This window comes from Bufo bufo, chromosome 9 (assembly GCF_905171765.1).
Source record: "Bufo bufo chromosome 9, aBufBuf1.1, whole genome shotgun sequence".
Classification (NCBI taxonomy): Eukaryota; Metazoa; Chordata; class Amphibia; order Anura; family Bufonidae; genus Bufo; species Bufo bufo.
Window position 1 is genome coordinate 110,689,863 of NC_053397.1, and position 17,330 is coordinate 110,707,192.

At 48.5% G+C, this 17,330-nt stretch overlaps 1 protein-coding gene across 1 annotated transcript; it reads left to right on the forward strand.

The window, feature by feature from the left end:
- The first annotated feature begins 1,930 nt into the window (after positions 1–1,930).
- LOC120979808 (extensin-like) lies at positions 1,931–12,661 on the forward strand. The gene is made up of 2 exons (XM_040408765.1): positions 1,931–1,963; positions 12,002–12,661. Exons 1-2 carry the CDS (start codon positions 1,931–1,933, stop codon positions 12,659–12,661), a joined length of 693 nt encoding a protein of 230 aa, XP_040264699.1.
- Positions 12,662–17,330: the final 4,669 nt, after the last annotated feature.

Consider the following 17,330-nt stretch of genomic DNA (forward strand, 5'->3'; position numbering starts at 1 on the left):
AATTATGCATTTCCATAATAACATATATATATACCCAACATAACATGACCACGGCCAACCAACCCGACACTGCAACCCCTTGCATTGTAGAAGGACCCCGGTAGGCAACCAATCAAGCTGTACTCTTATTCATCACTTTCACTTGTATCGCCACCTTACCCCTGGCCGCGCTCACCGACCCAAGGGCACCAATATTTCTTAATACCAGTAAATAACCCTGTAGGCCCAGTTTCCCAAACAGGGGCACCCAGCGTACAGCTTCAAAAACACATGAGTTGCACATTTTCACATGCAGTGCACCATTTTCACCCTTGAATTACCTTCCAGGATCCTTCTCCCTGCCTGCCACAGATGACCAGTGGTGACACCTCACCTATGGGCGTCTCGCCAAACCCTCAGGGTTGTCTCCAAACCTTCCTGAACACCTAACGCCCACAAATCAGATCCCACATCATTGAGGTGAACACCATCAGACCGTAGGAATTGAGGCAAAGCCGCCTCCAGATCCCGATGACGCACCACAAAACCTCCCAGACGCTTCACAAAATGCCCCACCTCCTTATTCAGCTTAGCGCGGGCCTTATTAACCCTATCAACAGATCTCGCAAGCCGCCAAGTCCGTCTGGCAACCACATCGGACAACACAAGCAACAAACCCGGGAAATCGGACAATAACCGCAACAGGTCCAATTTAATATCACGAATTACATCTCGTGAACTCCGAACACCTAAGTCGTTGCCACCAACATGCAACACCAATATGTCCGGCGGTCTATCCAATGCCACATTAGCCTGCAACTCGGGCAAAACCCGCCCCCCACATAAGACCCCGCAAGCCAATCCACCTAACCTGCAACACGTCCGGATCAAAACCCAACTGTCTTCCATTCCGCCGCACATCCGCCCGACAAGCCCCCCAATACACGTACGAATGACCGAATATCCAAGCCAGACAACCGTCGGACCCTATAAGAAAAAACAGAACAAAACCACATTAACAGACCTCCTTAAGAACCCCATGCCACAATACCAACTTACACAAGATGAGGACGAATATAGGACCGGAAGCAAGACGACTCCCAGCGACCTATCCGCTTTATAACATCCTCCACCAAACCCCACCTGGCCGCTTCTGTAGCAGCACCAATGCGAAACAAATGGGCCGCATAATCCAGAGCTGGTAAACCCATGTTAAAGCAGCCCTAAATTAGGGCATTTTAGATACACTCTGGTGTTCCAGATCAATGTACCCCCCCAGGGGTTAATATCCACGCGTGGCTGAGAGACTGAACACTGACACAGAAGTTGGTCAAAGCAATCTCTAACTATTTAAATCAGTAGCTATAGAATAAATAAGGGTGAGCACTCAGCAGATGGCGTTTGGAAATTAAAAGTTTAATTAAACACTAAAATATTAAAATTAATAAAATAGTAATATACTAGATGAAGGATAAATCGGTATAGACAATTTGATATATAAACATATAAATTTCATGTAAAATTTCATATATAATTCGCATCTAATCACAATTCACATAGATGTGCACATGTGTGCTGATAGCCCATTCCATATGCAGTCTCTTAGTAGTATATTAAGTTGGTATATATACTTAGCGTCGGTCTTTTCCAAGTTATTGAATTTCTCGCATGGCCATGCAAGTTATTGCGGAGATGTTTGCTTCTTTATTACAGCGATCGCTGGGCTGGATCGCTGTAATAAAGAAGCAAACATCTCCGCAATAACTTGCATGGCCATGCGAGAAATTCAATAACTTGGAAAAGACCGACGCTTTGTTGTACCTGTTGCGCTGGATACAAGTCACGTGAACGGACTAACCCGGAAGAGAGCTTCAACTCCCGCGAGAAGTCGGTGAGGTTGCGAAGCAGTACGCAGAACTATGCCAATTGTATCCTGCGTCACCCTCGCTAGATGAGAAGAAAGTTTGGGACAGACACGAGGAAGGTAAGACCAAGTTACCGCTGCAATCTGCCCTAATCTGCCCTAACACCGGTACGACCGGCATCATATAATTGGAGACCAGCAAGCGCATAGCGTTTTATGATATCGAATGATGTCACTGGAGATGCACTAATCAACTATTCAGCATCAATCATTGTAAGAGAAAATCGAATAGGATTATCTATTCAGGACATTGTTCGAACATTCATATATTAATATACCAACTTAATATACTACTAAGAGACTGCATATGGAATGGGCTATCAGCACACATGTGCACATCTATGTGAATTGTGATTAGATGCGAATTATATATGAAATTTTACATGAAATTTATATGTTTATATATCAAATTGTCTATACCGATTTATCCTTCATCTAGTATATTACTATTTTATTAATTTTAATATTTTAGTGTTTAATTAAACTTTTAATTTCCAAACGCCATCTGCTGAGTGCTCACCCTTATTTATTCTATAGCTATTGTTTTTGACTAGACGGTGGGTGTCCCTCCTACGGGTTAGCAGCCCCAATTCTTTGATCACGTCTTGAGTGAGCCACCATCTTTAACCATTTTATTTAAATCAGGTAAGCTGTATTATACATCTTCAGAAGAGGGCAGTCCTCTCTGAGGCTTAAACATTGTTTCATTGGTCAAAAAGGAAAAAGTGATAAGAGAAACAGAGATAACACTGAACATCTGCGCAGTGAGTACCACTTTGGAATGTGAACTAATGTAAACATCTGGTTATCGTCGCCATGTTGTAATGGCGGACAATCTAACAATAATACTGCATACGTCATATGTGACACTTCAAAGAGGTGCTTCTCTATAGGCAGTGAATAATATACATATCATCAAGCCATATGATTGGCTTACGCATCTCTACCACACTCTATGGGACACCTGTATAAGGATGAGAAATCAGACACTGCCCGCAGCACTTTGCCCCCCCTCTTCTCTCCAGCCTTGAAACAAAGAGAGGGATGGGGGGGGAGGCACTTGGAGAAGAAAAAGTTTAACTCATTACAGTCCTAGATATACAAAATATAGAATAAAATTCACACATCTTTAACAGTCCCCCCTTGAATTTCATTCTCTCCCTAAACCTAACCATCTGTCCCAATGCTCCGCCTCCTTTTCACCAGCTTCCACGACAAGCCATCCCTAGCGAACAACCTCCCGTGACACTGGATTTGAGCACGGGGAAGTCAGATGATCTTTCCCTAACCGGCGTTGACATTATATGGGGGGGACTGGAGGTCATCTGTGCTTTTGATTTTCTGGATCGATGTTTTCATACAATTTTCCCATATTCTTTTGAGTCATGATCAACAGTCACACAAGGGAAAACCAGTCTCAACACTTCCTTGAAATCAATCCAATTATGCTTTTCTTTGAGCTTCACTGTGCTTGTGGTCAACAACACTCGGAATGGACCATCAAACCAGGGTTTTAGGACTTTCCTAACGTCTTTTTCTACCACCCAATCTCCAGACACAAGTGGGTGGGTTCTTGGTACTTTATCAAAACCTGGAAGTGAAGCAAAAACTCGAAAATGTACTTTAGTCAAATGCTTGTACAAAACTGATCACATAATCTGTCAGACAACCATGTTGCATCTGAAGCTGCTGTGGGAAATATATCCTATCCTAGGGCCTGACCCAAAAAGGACCTTATAGGGACAAAGGCCTGTCTCACGGTTAGGCGTATACCTTACTAAAAGAGGGCTACCAGCAGGCACTCTAAGGCTTTTTGAATCTTTAACTTAGTGTCCCGTCCAGTTCCTTTTCCCTACTCTACTGCTGCTTTGTGGATAGTACGAAGCATGTAAGGCCTGTCCTACACCCAAAACCTTCATCATCTCCTGCATCACTTCACCTGTGAAGTGAACACCTGTGTCACTTTCAATGATCTAAGGTACCACATACCTGCACACAACCTCGGCCATAATCTTTTTTACTTCTTTGGGTATGGTTTTGGCCATCCTGAAAACAAGTCACATATCAATACATACTCATACATGCCCACCTTGGGTAGTTGAAGGTAGTCTGTAAACGTTGAAACAGATACAAAAAGCAAGACGTGTTTCTTGGGTACCTTAACCACCTTGCCCACGTTGTTGTGGGCACAACCGTTTATCCTTGAGTATGTCTGACTGTTACAGTGCTGAACCCTAGGGCGTACCATCTGCTACGTACTAAATCACACATAGCAGTTTTTGTCTGGTGCGTCACTCCATGGGTTGCCTGTGCCATCGTGGATTAGAGGGACCTGGGAAGGCAAAGTTTCCCTTCTTATTTGTAGTCCCCACTTTTCCATCCACCAGTCCCTTTCCTCCTTCCCCATCTGATTCTGTAAGGTCTTAAGAACTTTCGGGAGACAGGAGGAGTTCTTTCAGGGACCTGAACTGTGGCCACTTAAGACAGGGGTCTGCTTAGGTAATTTGGCAGCCATTTTTGCCGCCTGATCTGCCGTGGCTTTCCCCTTTGCCTCCTCTGCATCTGTTTCCAGTGGCCTTTCGTTGCTATCATCACCTCTCATGTTAGTGACAAGAGGGCTTCTATCAGAGACCTCACTGCTTCCCCATTTTCGATGGGTTTACCTGAAGCGATCAAGGAGTCTCTGGCTTTCCATATGGGCCCATAGTCATGGGCTATCCCAAAAGCACACCTGGAATCAGTGTAAATGTTGGCTGTTTTTCCATCTGCATATCTGCAAGCCATCTTCAGAGTCTTTTAGCTCCACTTCTTGAGCAGACATGTGTGGTAGTTCACGTTTAATCACCACTGCCCAACCTGTGTAGTACCTGCCATCCTGGCCATACCTCGATCCATCCACAAAGAGCACATGATCTAGATTACCTAATGGCTGATTTACTAAATCCCACTACCTCTTGTGACATCATCTGCAAACAGTCAGGAGCCTCTTCCTTTGAATCTGGAAGAAAAGTTTAAAGTGCGGTGCCCTAACTCTTCCCTCCCCCCTTGGTCCAGAGGCAACAGGGTGGCTGGGTCCAAAGTATTACACCTTTGGAGAGCAACATTGTCAGGCAACAAAATGGAACACTGCATTCTCAAATAACGGGCAACAAAACAATCATTTGGATTGTACGTTCATGAGGATAGATGTAATATCACCATCACTTTGTGGTTCAGAACTATCTCAGAGCTTTCATCAAGCATAGCTAGTACAACTACTACAGCTCTGATGCAGAAAGGGGCACCTCTGGCCACGGGATCAAGTCTGGCTGAATAATATGCTACGGGGCGTTATTGCTGGCCATGCAGTTGGGTGAGGACAGCTGAGTCATGGCCACTCACTTTATAACAATACAATCTAAATGTAATAATCTGATAGTACATTGTTGGGGAACACAAAATTGCCAGTTCTAGGCATAAAAAGCATCTACCACCTCATCTGTGAGGCGGTAGGGACTAAAGGACAAATCAATCACAGTGGAGTGAGCAGGGGTAATGGGAACCTGAGCCAACAAGGTGTGTGTGTTGGGCACGATGTGGGTGTTAGAAACTGTGGCTTCATTAACGGCATGTAGGTCATGTACCATCCAATGGTGAGTGGTTTTGCTTTTTTCAGCTTCTGGGAGTACTGATACAAACATGGAACAGAGAATTTTATCACCAATGGCCAACAAACAAAGTTCCTGGTCGTTGAGGGCACCTGTAAGCTTCACAGTGCCGTCCTCCTGATGTGAGATACCAGCATGTACTTTTGCAAGCAAATCTGCACCTAGGAGGCAACAAAGGGCGTTACCACTGACCAGCAAATGGGCAAGCGCATCTTGGTTAGGGGCAAATCTAATATGGATGGTTTCTGTTGAAAAGGGAGCGTACTACTTTCCCATCCACTTCTACCCAAAGACTGGTGTGCTTGGAGAGTAAATCAGGGGAGGCCATGTTTGCTGTGCACAACTGTCTTGGCTGCTCCAGTATTAATCAAAAAGGGACTACTTCTTTATCACCCAGAGTGAGGGATATCATTGGGCCAGACTGAATCTGCTAAAAATGTTTAAAAGTAGAGCCGATACTGGATTTCCTGTTTCCTAATCTTGATCTAACTCCCCCCCCTCCCTGTCTTTGTGTTCTCCTTATAACAACAAAACATGGGTGTCTGTGGGGACGGACAGTGATCCGGGCTTGGTCAACATAGAATACAATCCTCTCGTGTGGTGTGGACGAGGAGTACCACACACAGCACAACACTCTCTCTTCTGGGATCTGGGTCCCACAGACTCTGCAGGCCCATCACAGGGTGGCAGACTTACTTTTTCCTCACTTTAATGAGGCGTTTGGCATCAGGGCTGAAGCAATGCCAAAGGAACACTACCTCTGGTTGGCACCACTGAACCACCCAATGCCGTTTGATGTTACTTTGCATTTTGGCTTACAGAAGTATCCAACTTTCCCTATTGCGGAATTAATAGACTGGAAAACAAAACAGGACTTCTCATCTTCCATGGGAGTGTCTTAAAAACTAGGGGATGGGCACAAGGGCTGTCGTTGTCTGTACCGTCCACCCCTATCCTCCTCCGTCCGCTCTGAGTCATCTAAGTCCACCCCTTTCAGTCGGACGCTGTGGTCCTCCCTTTGTCCGTCAGTAATGTGGCAGCTATCCATAAGAACAGAGCTCTGATGTTTAGCACAACACTTAACATGTAACATGTAACTTCAAACATTGAAACAAACAGATCTGACAATACAGACATGAACACACAAAGGGCCCATAAAAACTTTTCATTGACTTCGATATAAAAAAATGTACAGCTTGATCAATGCTGTTGGCACCAATAAAAACCCCAAAACTTCCAAGAAAAAAAATAAAATTAAATCCTCAATGCGCATATTATTTAAAAAACAAATACCGTACTCCATACGCATTCATATACATTTTCATTAACAGCTCATAATCAGTTTTCACACATATTCGCCTCAATTACAACTCAAAGCCCCACCCATTCACATTCCACTGAATCATTCATGTCTTCCAACCCACATTGTTTTATCCCAAAACTTGCAGCACAGACAAACACAGCTTTCCTGGAAACAGCCACACCACACCCAGAATTGCTGATGGTCTGTCGCTGTAAGACAATATACATGTTATTACAATCATACAGTCATTTTGTTAAAAGCTGGATTCCCACAGTGCACTGCTTCGGAAAGAAGAAAGAAGAAAGAAGATTATTGAACAATTCTTTGTCTTCTATAATAATATTACACATATAACATCACTTACTCAATACGATTCTCTGCCCCCATTTTTCCCTCCCCCCATTTTCCTGCTCCTCTTATCTCAGGAATGTTTCTGTGTGAAGGGGGGGGGGGAGTGAATCTCTCTATTTCACAGTTCCTGACACTGCTCTGTTTTCTCACTCGTTAAAACTCCCCCTTCAACATCACCGGAGTTCTGATGCCCTCAGTCTGTAAGCTCTAACCTCAGTTTCTTACAGATTTTCATCCCTGTTGCCAGCCAGGCGACCTTCTGTCCGGGGCCACACTTTCTCTAACATTCTTTGTCACATTTTAACTTTCAATTCTCCATATCACATCCTATAATCTCCCTCTTTATAATACTGGGACTGACCCATCTTAACAACAGTATTACAAACTGACACACACACAAAACAGAGGAGTGATCAGCACCTTTAACCCTTTCCTCTGCAGACAAAGGATTCACCCTCCCCACTGGTTTGCTCAAATCTGACTATCACGTCTGACTAGTCAGCCGGGACTCCCCGCACGTCTTCCCCAAAACCAGGGGTCAGGCCGGGCTCCGTCGCATCTTCCTGGGGGTCAGGTCAGGTAGAGAATATCACCGCAGTCTTCCATTAGATCAAAAAGGTCATGAGAGGTTCTACCATCTTCCTAGAGTCAGGTCAGGTAGTCTCCGCAGTCTTCCATTTAGATCGAAAAGGTCATACGGCTCTACGCATCTTCCTGGTCAGGTCAGCCGGAGTTTTTTTGTCCCACACCTCGGCGCTACAGCGCCCCCTTCCAAACCAGGAGGTTACGGTCCCCTCCCTTTGTCTGTGGTTTTACCGTCTGTGCTCAACTCACTCCTCGCATATATCACAGACACACATAAAACATATACACACCAGAGTGATCTATGATTTCAGACTATGGTTCTATGGACCCCAGGCTTTCAGCATTACAGCCGACTACTATACTTACATCAGTACCACCCCACAGCGGACTGAGCTATATGAGCATGACGAAGTAAATAGCAGAAAGGCAGATGAGATAAAAAGTTTTCTCACCTTTCTTTGAGGTTGCAATCCTCTCCCCTCTGCCGTTCGTCAAGCTCAGGGGCCGTCTTGTCAGCTGTTTGATGCTACGTTCGCCCTTGGGGCCCCACGTTGGGGGCCATTTGTTAAAGCAGCCCTAAATTAGGGCATTTTAGATACACTCTGGTGTTCCAGATCAATGTACCCCCCCAGGGGTTAATATCCACGCGTGGCTGAGAGACTGAACACTGACACAGAAGTTGGTCAAAGCAATCTCTAACTTTATTTAAATCAGGTAAGCCGTATTATACATCTTCAGAAGAGGGCAGTCCTCTCTGAGGCTTAAACATTGTTTCATTGGTCAAAAAGGAAAAAGTGATAAGAGAAACAGAGATAACACTCAACATCTGCGCAGTGAGTACCACTTTGAAATGTGAACTAATGTAAACATCTGGTTATCGTCACCATGTTGTAATGGCGGACAATCTAACAATAATACTGCATACGTCATATGTGACACTTCAAAGAAGTGCTTCTCTATAGGCAGTGAATAATATACATATCATCAAGCCATATGATTGGCTTACGCATCTCTACCACACTCTATGGGACACCTGTATAAGGATGAGAAATCAGACACTGCCCGCAGCACTTTGCCCCCCCCTCTTCTCTCCAGCCTTGAAACAAAGAGAGGGATGGGGGGGAGGCACTTGGAGAAGAAAAAGTTTAACTCATTACAGTCCTAGATATACAAAATATAGAATAAAATTCACACATCTTTAACACCCACAGCCGCCAAGCACTTCCTAAAAACCACCATAAACTGAAATCTTGACAGCACAGACCCATCCTGATGAACCAACAGAGATCCAATGACATCAGGCCGCAACCGCAAAAATTCCTCCCAACGCACAGGGCAAAGCAACGACCCCACCAATGGACGCAACCACACACGAACACCCTTACCCAGTTGATCAGTCTTAGACCGGCGTATCAAACAACACAAACCATCCTCACTCAAACACACATCCTCCCGCAGCAAACCCCCCCCCCCACAAGTTTTGCTGCGAGCCAACAATTCGGAGATCCGAAAAGCCCCAAAAAAGGCCAGCGAAAAAGCAACCCGGAACAAGCACACCTCAAAACTAGAAAAACACACCAACGCGGCCCCATCCCATAATTTCCGCAGTACCTGAAAGGAAACGGGGCGCCGCGTGTCACGACGCACAGCCCCGCGGCGATAACCCTTCAAAGCCTGCCGCACTAAAAAACTCCTGGACACATCCGGCAACCCCCGGAGTCGCAACGCGTTTAGACACCACCGAGAAAGAAACCTGGGAAGAAAAAGATTCACCCAACCAATAGACCAACAAGGTCTGAAAATCACCACACAGATCACTCCCACCAACCTGATCCAGCAACCGCTCCCACAAGACCCAAACGGCCGAATAAGCAGACCACGTGCTGGTACTCACGGACCGCTGGATCAACCCCGAGGACAACCGAAGGCCACGCACCAGAGCCACTGGGGACAAGGCAACCTCCGGACCTCCGCTTCTGGAACCAGCTTCCGAAAACGATCCCACTGGAAACGAGAAAGGGAGTCCGCAATTGAATTATCCACCCCAGGCACATGAACCGCTACAAAACAAGCATTCAACTCCAAACCCCTAAGAAAAAAATGCCGCAGCAGCCGCAAAACCGGGGGAAAACTAGCCGTCTGTTTGTTGATCACTTGAACCACACCCAAATTATCACAATAAAACCTCACCAATCTATTTCGCAACACATCACCCCACAATTCAGTCGCCAAAACAATAGGGAACAGTTCCAACAACACAAGGTTACCCAACCAACCGGCCGATCTCCACTCCTCTGGCCATGACCCAGCACTCCACTGCCCTTGACAAAAAAAAACATAACCGTAAGAGCCCGACGCATCCGACCAAAGCTCCAAGTCCACACTAGTAACCGACTCCTCCATCCACACAGATTTGCCATTAAAACCAGTAAGAAAACCCCCCCACACAGCCAAGTCCGCACGGACTTCAGCCGACAACTGAACATAGTGACTCGGAACCGTCACACCCGCCATTGCCAGACGCCGAGAAAAAACCCGCCCCATGGGCAATATGCGGCAGGCGGAATTCAACTTACCCAAAACAGATTGAACACGATGAAGCTGCACCTTCTTAAACCGCCCCAACAATGCCACCTCATTACGCAAATCCTCCACCTTGTCAGCAGGGAGCCGACACTCCATCGCCATGCTATCAATCTCAATGCCCAAAAACCGAATCAACGTGGAAGGGCCCTCAGTCTTTTCGGGGGCCAAGGGAACCCTGAGCCGCAACCCGCTCCATAGTCCGCAACAAAATCGAACAAACACGTGACCCCCCGGACCCAAAAACAAAAAATCGTCCAGGTAGTGCAACACCGAATTCCACCCCGCCTCCTGTTTCACCACCCATTCCAAAAAGGAACTAAACGCCTCAAACAACGAACAAGAAATGGAGCAACCCATTGGCAAACAACAATCAACATAAAACTGATCTTCCCACTTAAAACCAAGCAAGTGAAAACTGTCCGGGTGAATGGGAAGCAAACGGAATGCCGCTTCAATATCCGTCTTGGCCATCAAAGCTCCCTGCCCCATCAAAAGCACCCACCGAACTGCCGCATCAAAGGAAGTGTAAGAAACCGAACACAAGCCCTCATCAATGCCATCATTCACCGACCCCCCATGCGGATAAGAGAGGTGATGAATAAGCCTGAATTTATTGGGTTCCTTCTTAGGAACCAAACCCAAAGGAGACACCCATAAACCCGGCAAAGGACACTCAGCAAAAGGACCAACAACCCGGCCCGCAGCCACCTCCTTAGCAATCTTTTCACTAACCACAACCGGGCATTGCAAGGCTGACCTCAAATTACGGGATGCCACCACCGGACCCACCGCAGTGCATGGGATCCTAAAACCTTCCATAAAACCAGCGGACAACAAGTCCGCCGCCTCCCTATCTGGGTAATTACTTAGAAAGGGGGCCATCTCGCCCACCTTCACCGGCGTCACCCCTCTTCTGCCCAATCTCAAAACTCTTTCCTCTACCCCGTTTAAAACATTGCAACAAACTGTGGGCCCCGCCGCAGCCCGAGCACTCGTGCTTATACCGGCAGTCTGCGAGGAACTTGCAATATCCCTCATTATATTGCCAGCAACAACCCCTCCTACCGCCACCCTGGGAGTCCGAGGCCGAGGAGCCCCCGGCCGCTCCACGAAAGGGCTGCTGCCCCACCTTTGGCGCCAACATCAGCCGCATCCACAAACGAATGTCCTTGTGATCCCAACGAATGCTAGGCCAGACCGCCTTTCTCTGCCGAAATTGCTCATCATAGTGGAGCCACGCAGACCCACCATAGACCCTGTATGCTTCCCCAATCGCGTCCATGTTACAAAACAGGGCCGAACAATGCTCCGGCGCCTTCCCCCCAACAACACTCGCCAGAATCGCAAACGCCTGCAACCAGTTCATAAAAGTACGAGGAATCAACCTGTATCGCCGTTTCTCCTCGTCCTCCTTTTTGCTCTCATCAACTCTACCCCTGTCTAAATTAAACTTCTCCAAAGGCAATAAAGAAAAAATCTCCACATACTCGCCCCTCCAGATTTTTTCCCTCACCTCCAATTTCAAATGGGCCGCCAACGGCCCCTTAAAACATACATAAATTTCCCCTTTTGCCGAATCCGCCAGCCTCACATCCTCAACGACAGCCCCTTTATCAACGCCCACAGCACCAACGCCAAACGCCCCTGTGGGCACCACTACCGCCGGGCCTGGCAAACCAACCCCCCCAGCCGCCTGTGGCAAAAAAGGTGCAGAAGCCGAAGGGCGCCCAGACCGCCGCCGGTGATGCCCCCGTCCCAGAACCCGCCCCCACCACTAAGGACAAGATACTCGCCAACATCTCCCTAGCAAAATTCTCAGAACCCATACTAGGCAAACAAACCCCACCCCAGGAACACATAAAGCCCCAGTCGTCTCCTTACCTGGCCGTCCCTGGGTGGTCAGCCCAGCGGCCGCAGATCCTCCGGAAGTTGCCCCTGATGATCCAGCAGAAGACGAAGCCGGCTCCACAGCAGGCCGCAGACACCCGCGCCCGTCATCCTCAGGTCCAGAGCCCGGATCCACTTCACCCTCTTCCAGGGCCAGCACCGCAGGCACCTCATTACCAGTCCCAAGGAGAACAGAGGAAGAGTGCGCCACCTGGTGGTACTGCTCCTGTACCACCAGGCCAGAGGAAAATGTTGAACTCCCGGCTCCAGCCGGAGCGCAGGTCCGTCTCTCACCAGCAGGGTCGCAGGAAGACACTCCAGGCCTGGAGCCAGTGCAGACACCGCTCCGCATCACCACAGCTGCCCGCCACCCAGATCTACTCGCCGAGGTACAGGTAACCCGGCGTGCTCGTCGCTGCTCCTCCACAGGCCGGACGTCGCCATCCATGAGGTGCCGACCTGGGCTACCAGGCCGCAGCCGCATCGCAGCAGCTCCCACCTCCACCGGAAGAAGGCCCGCACCGCTCCCACTTGCAGCCGGACGCACCGCCGGCTCATCTGGCTCCACATCCCGGACAGGTAAGACGCGCCGGCTCGCTCACCCCGCGGGACATCTCGGGGGGAGGACGCCGCATTAGCAGAAGGACCCCCACGTCGATGAAGGAAAACAGGCCGGGCGGGCAGGATTCCTCCCGCTGCGTCGGGGTGAGGCAGGCGGCGCCTGCACCGCCGACCGCAACTGAGGGTCCCTGGGGGGGCTCCTTAGGCGCCGACAAGCCCTGGGGGTAGCATCGGGGCTCCAACGCTCAGGGGGCGCAGATCTACGCGCCCGAGGCTGCACAGGGGGATCCACCAGGGAGATGGCAGGGACACCTAACGTACCCATCAGATTCTGCTGCAGCCACTCCATGCCCCGCTGCTCGGCAGCAGCGCGAACCGCAGCCAGCATATCATCCAAGGAGGCCATGACCCTTCACTCCAACTTCAACTTCCCTCAGGCTACAAACTGGTCAGATGGACCTCCCCCTAAAACCCTGCACTTTATACTGCCCGGGAAAATGTACCTCAACACCACACCCCCCTGTCCTGCACCTGACCTCCCCAGACACACTAAAATCATTAACCCTTTTAATGCCCTCTGTCTTCCCCCCAAGTCAAGCCGCACTTCACTACGGCTATGCCCCGCTTCGTTGCTCTTCTTCCCTTTAATTGTTTATTACTCATCCCAATAACATGGCATCTTAAGAGTCCTGTATTGTTATTTGTCGTCACTACCTCTCCGAGTTGGGAGTGGGTAATTGCCGCGCGCCCCCTCTTTTACTTGGATGCTTCTGCTTCAATAACTTGTCCCACATTTCCGCCCAATCACATTTCAGCCATTGACCTCCCTTAAATGTGGTTGCCATTTCTCATGCCCCCTCTCCGGCATGGAACCCTGATTCCCCCTTACCAGTGATCACCATGGTAGGCGCATAAAAAGAACATTGAAAGTTGATAGAGAAGATATCCAATTGGATCGTGGATGCCACGAGGAAGTGTGATCAGGCAGAAGTTATCTAGAGTCAAGAAAGCGGCAGCAGGGCCTCTCCTGCATTACGTTTCCTAATTTAAAATACTGCAGTGACATTCCCTATAATTTTTTAATAATCATTCCAATAACAGGGCATCTTAAGAGTCCTGTATTGTTATTTGTCGCCACTACCTCCCTGAGTCGGGAGTGGGTAATTGCCGCGTGCCCCCTCCTTTACTTGGATGCCTCTGCTTCAATAACTTGTCCCACATTTCCACCCGATCACATTTCAGCCATTGACCTCCCTTGGATGTGGTATCCCTTTCTCACGCTCTCCCTCCGGCATGGATGATTCCCTGTTACCCGTGATCACCATGGTAGACGCAGAAAAGAACATCGAAAGTTGATAGAGAAGATATCCAATTGGATCGTGGATGTCACGGGGACATGCGACATGGTGGAGCAGTATGTGTGCACACGCCTACACGTACTGACTGATGTGTTTGCCCCCTTCAACTTCTGGGTCTCCAAATTGGGCACATGGCCTGAGCTTGCCCTTTACACTGTGGACAGGCGGCCTGCCCTGCAGCCAGTGTATTGTCTGAACGTTTGTTTAGCACGGACGGCAGGAAGGGGTTATCACAGACAAGCGCAGCCGCCTGTCCACAGCCAATGTGGACAAGCTCAAGTTCATTAAAATGAACCAGGCAGGGATCCCACAGGACTTGTCCATACCTTGTGCAGAATAGACATGTATACCGGCCTCACCCAGCCTGTCATAGCGGACGTGCACAGTTTAACAGATAACACACCAACCAGGCTCTGGACGAGAGACAGGGGAAGGGTCACCTCCTAGTTTATCCCTGACCTCTTTCCCTGAAATGCTCAGCCCACAGACAAACCTTGAAGGTAGATTTGCTGTGTCCTCCAGCCTATACTAACAGAACCCTGAACTCCCTGAGATGGTGAAGTGGGGAGATAGGAGCAGCCTGCTCGCACAGAACCTGGATGGGATAGATGACATAAACAACCAAACAAGAAATAACACTTATCTGCTGAGAGCAGGAACAAACAGCCAACCTTCCCTCCAAACTTCCCAGACCATAATGAACAGTATAATCTGCTCAGAGCACTTAGCTGGAGACCATTTAAACTAATGACTCCACCCAGTGCACCTGATGCGAGGCGGATCCAGCACAGCATCAAAACAAATACTAGACTCGTGCTGCAATCCTGGCTGACCTCCGTACATCGTCAGAGTGGGGCATGACAGTACCCCCCCTTCTACGGGTGACCTCCGGACACCCTGGACCAACCTTATCTGAATGGGACCTATGAAAGGCCCTCACCAGACGGCTGGCGTTGACATCTGACGCCGGAACCCACATCCTCTCCTCAGGACCGTATCCCCTCCAGTGAACCAGGTACTGGAGGGAACCCCGCAGAACTCTCGAGTCGAGAATCCTGGAGATCTCGAACTCCAAGTTTCCCTCGACTAGAACAGGAGGAGGAGGCAATGGCGATGGTACCACAGGTTTAACATATTTTTTTAGTAAAGACTTGTGGAAGACATCGTGGATCCTCCAAGTCTGCGGCAGATCAAGTCGAAATGCCACAGGATTGATCACAGCAGAAATCTTATACGGACCAACAAATCTTGGACCCAATTTCCAAGATGGCACTCTCAACTTGATATTCCTAGTGGACAACCACACCAGATCACCCACACACATGTCCGGACCAGTCACACGTCTCATGTCAGCCATTCGTTTATACCTCTCACCCATCTTCTCCAAATTCCCTTGAATCCCCCGCCAGATAGAGGATAAGGCAGAAGAGAATCTCTCCTCCTCTGGCATCCCGGAGGAACCAGACCCAGAAAAGGTACCAAACTGAGGATGGAAACCGTATGCGCCAAAAAATGGTGACTTACCCGTGGACTCCTGCCTACGGTTATTCAATGCAAATTCTGCTAAGGACAAGAATGAGGACCAGTCCTCCTGATTCTCAGCCACAAAGCACCTCAAGTAGGTCTCCAGGTTTTGATTGGTACGCTCCGTCTGACCATTCGACTGTGGATGAAAAGCCGACGAGAAAGAAAGTTGAATGCCAAGTCGAGAGCAGAACGCCCTCCAAAACCTGGAGACAAACTGCGTGCCCCTATCAGATACAACATCCGAAGGAATACCGTGCAATTTAACAATATTATCCACAAAAATCTGCGCAAGAGTCTTAGCATTAGGCAGACTTGTTAGTGGTATAAAGTGAGCCATTTTACTGAAACGATCGACTACCACCAAAATCACTGTTCTCCCGGAGGAACTCGGTAGGTCCGTAATAAAGTCCATGGACAAATGTGTCCAAGGACGAGATGGAATAGACAATGGAAGAAGTGAACCAGGCGGTCGAGTATGAGCAACCTTAGACCGAGCGCAGGTTTCACAAGCTGTCACGTAATTCTCAATACTCTTACGCAACCCTGGCCACCAGAACCTCCGGGACACCAGATCACAGGTGGACTTACCACCAGGATGTCCAGCGAGAACAGTATCGTGATGTTCCTTGAACACCTTGTATCATAGGCCCTCAGGAACAAACAACCTCCCTGGGGTACACGAACCAGGAGCCCCCTCCTGAGCTCCCAACACCTCCATCTCCAATTCAGGGTACAGAGCGGAGACCACCACTCCATCCGCCAAAATCGGCGCTGGATCTTCTGAATCACCTCCCCCAGGGAAGCTACGAGACAAGGCATCTGCCTTGACGTTCTTGACCCCTGGGCGAAAGGTAACCACGAAATTGAACCTGGTAAAAAACAATGACCATCTGGCCTGTCTAGGGTTCAGACGTTTGGCAGATTGCAGGTAAGCCAAATTCTTATGGTCTGTATACACAGTAACGGGGTGAGAAGCCCCCTTTAACCAGTGACGCCATTCTTCAAAGGCCAACTTGATCGCCAACAACTCCCTATCTCCAACATCATAATTCCTCTCGGCGACCGAGAGCTTCCTGGAGAAAAAGGCACACGGGACCCACTTGCCAGGAGAAGGACCCTGCGAAAGCACCGCCCCAACCCCCACCTCTGATGCATCAACCTCGACCACGAATGGCTGAGATACATCCGGCTGCACCAGAATGGGAGCAGACGCGAAACGCTCCTTTATAGCCGAAAAGGCCTGTAATGCCTCATCCGACCAGCCCGAGACATCAGTGCCCTTCTTGGTCATATCAGTAAGAGGTTTGACTAGCGTGGAATAATTCAAAATAAATTTTCTATAATAATTCGTAAACCCCAAAAATCGCATCAAAGCTTTCTGATTCTCCGGTCGGTCCCACTCCAGAACCGCCCGGACCTTTTCGGGGTCCATCGGAAAACCAGAATCAGAAAGCATGTATCCCAAAAATGGAAGCTCTTGCACCGCAAACAAACATTTCTCCAATTTGGCGTATAACTTATTCTCCCACAGGATCGTCAAAACCTGTCTCACATGATCCTGATGGGTCTTCAGATCAGGAGAATAAATTAAAATGTCATCTAGGTAGACTACTACGAACCTC

Excerpts from the sequence above, each read along its gene's own strand:
- LOC120979808 (XM_040408765.1), top strand. The coding sequence starts at position 1,931 with ATGAGAAGAAAGTTTGGGACAGACACGAGGAAG. Across the intron at positions 1,964-12,001 it reads TTGGGACAGACACGAGGAAG|CACCAACGCCAAACGCCCCT; the intron begins GTAAGACCAAGT and ends CAACGCCCACAG.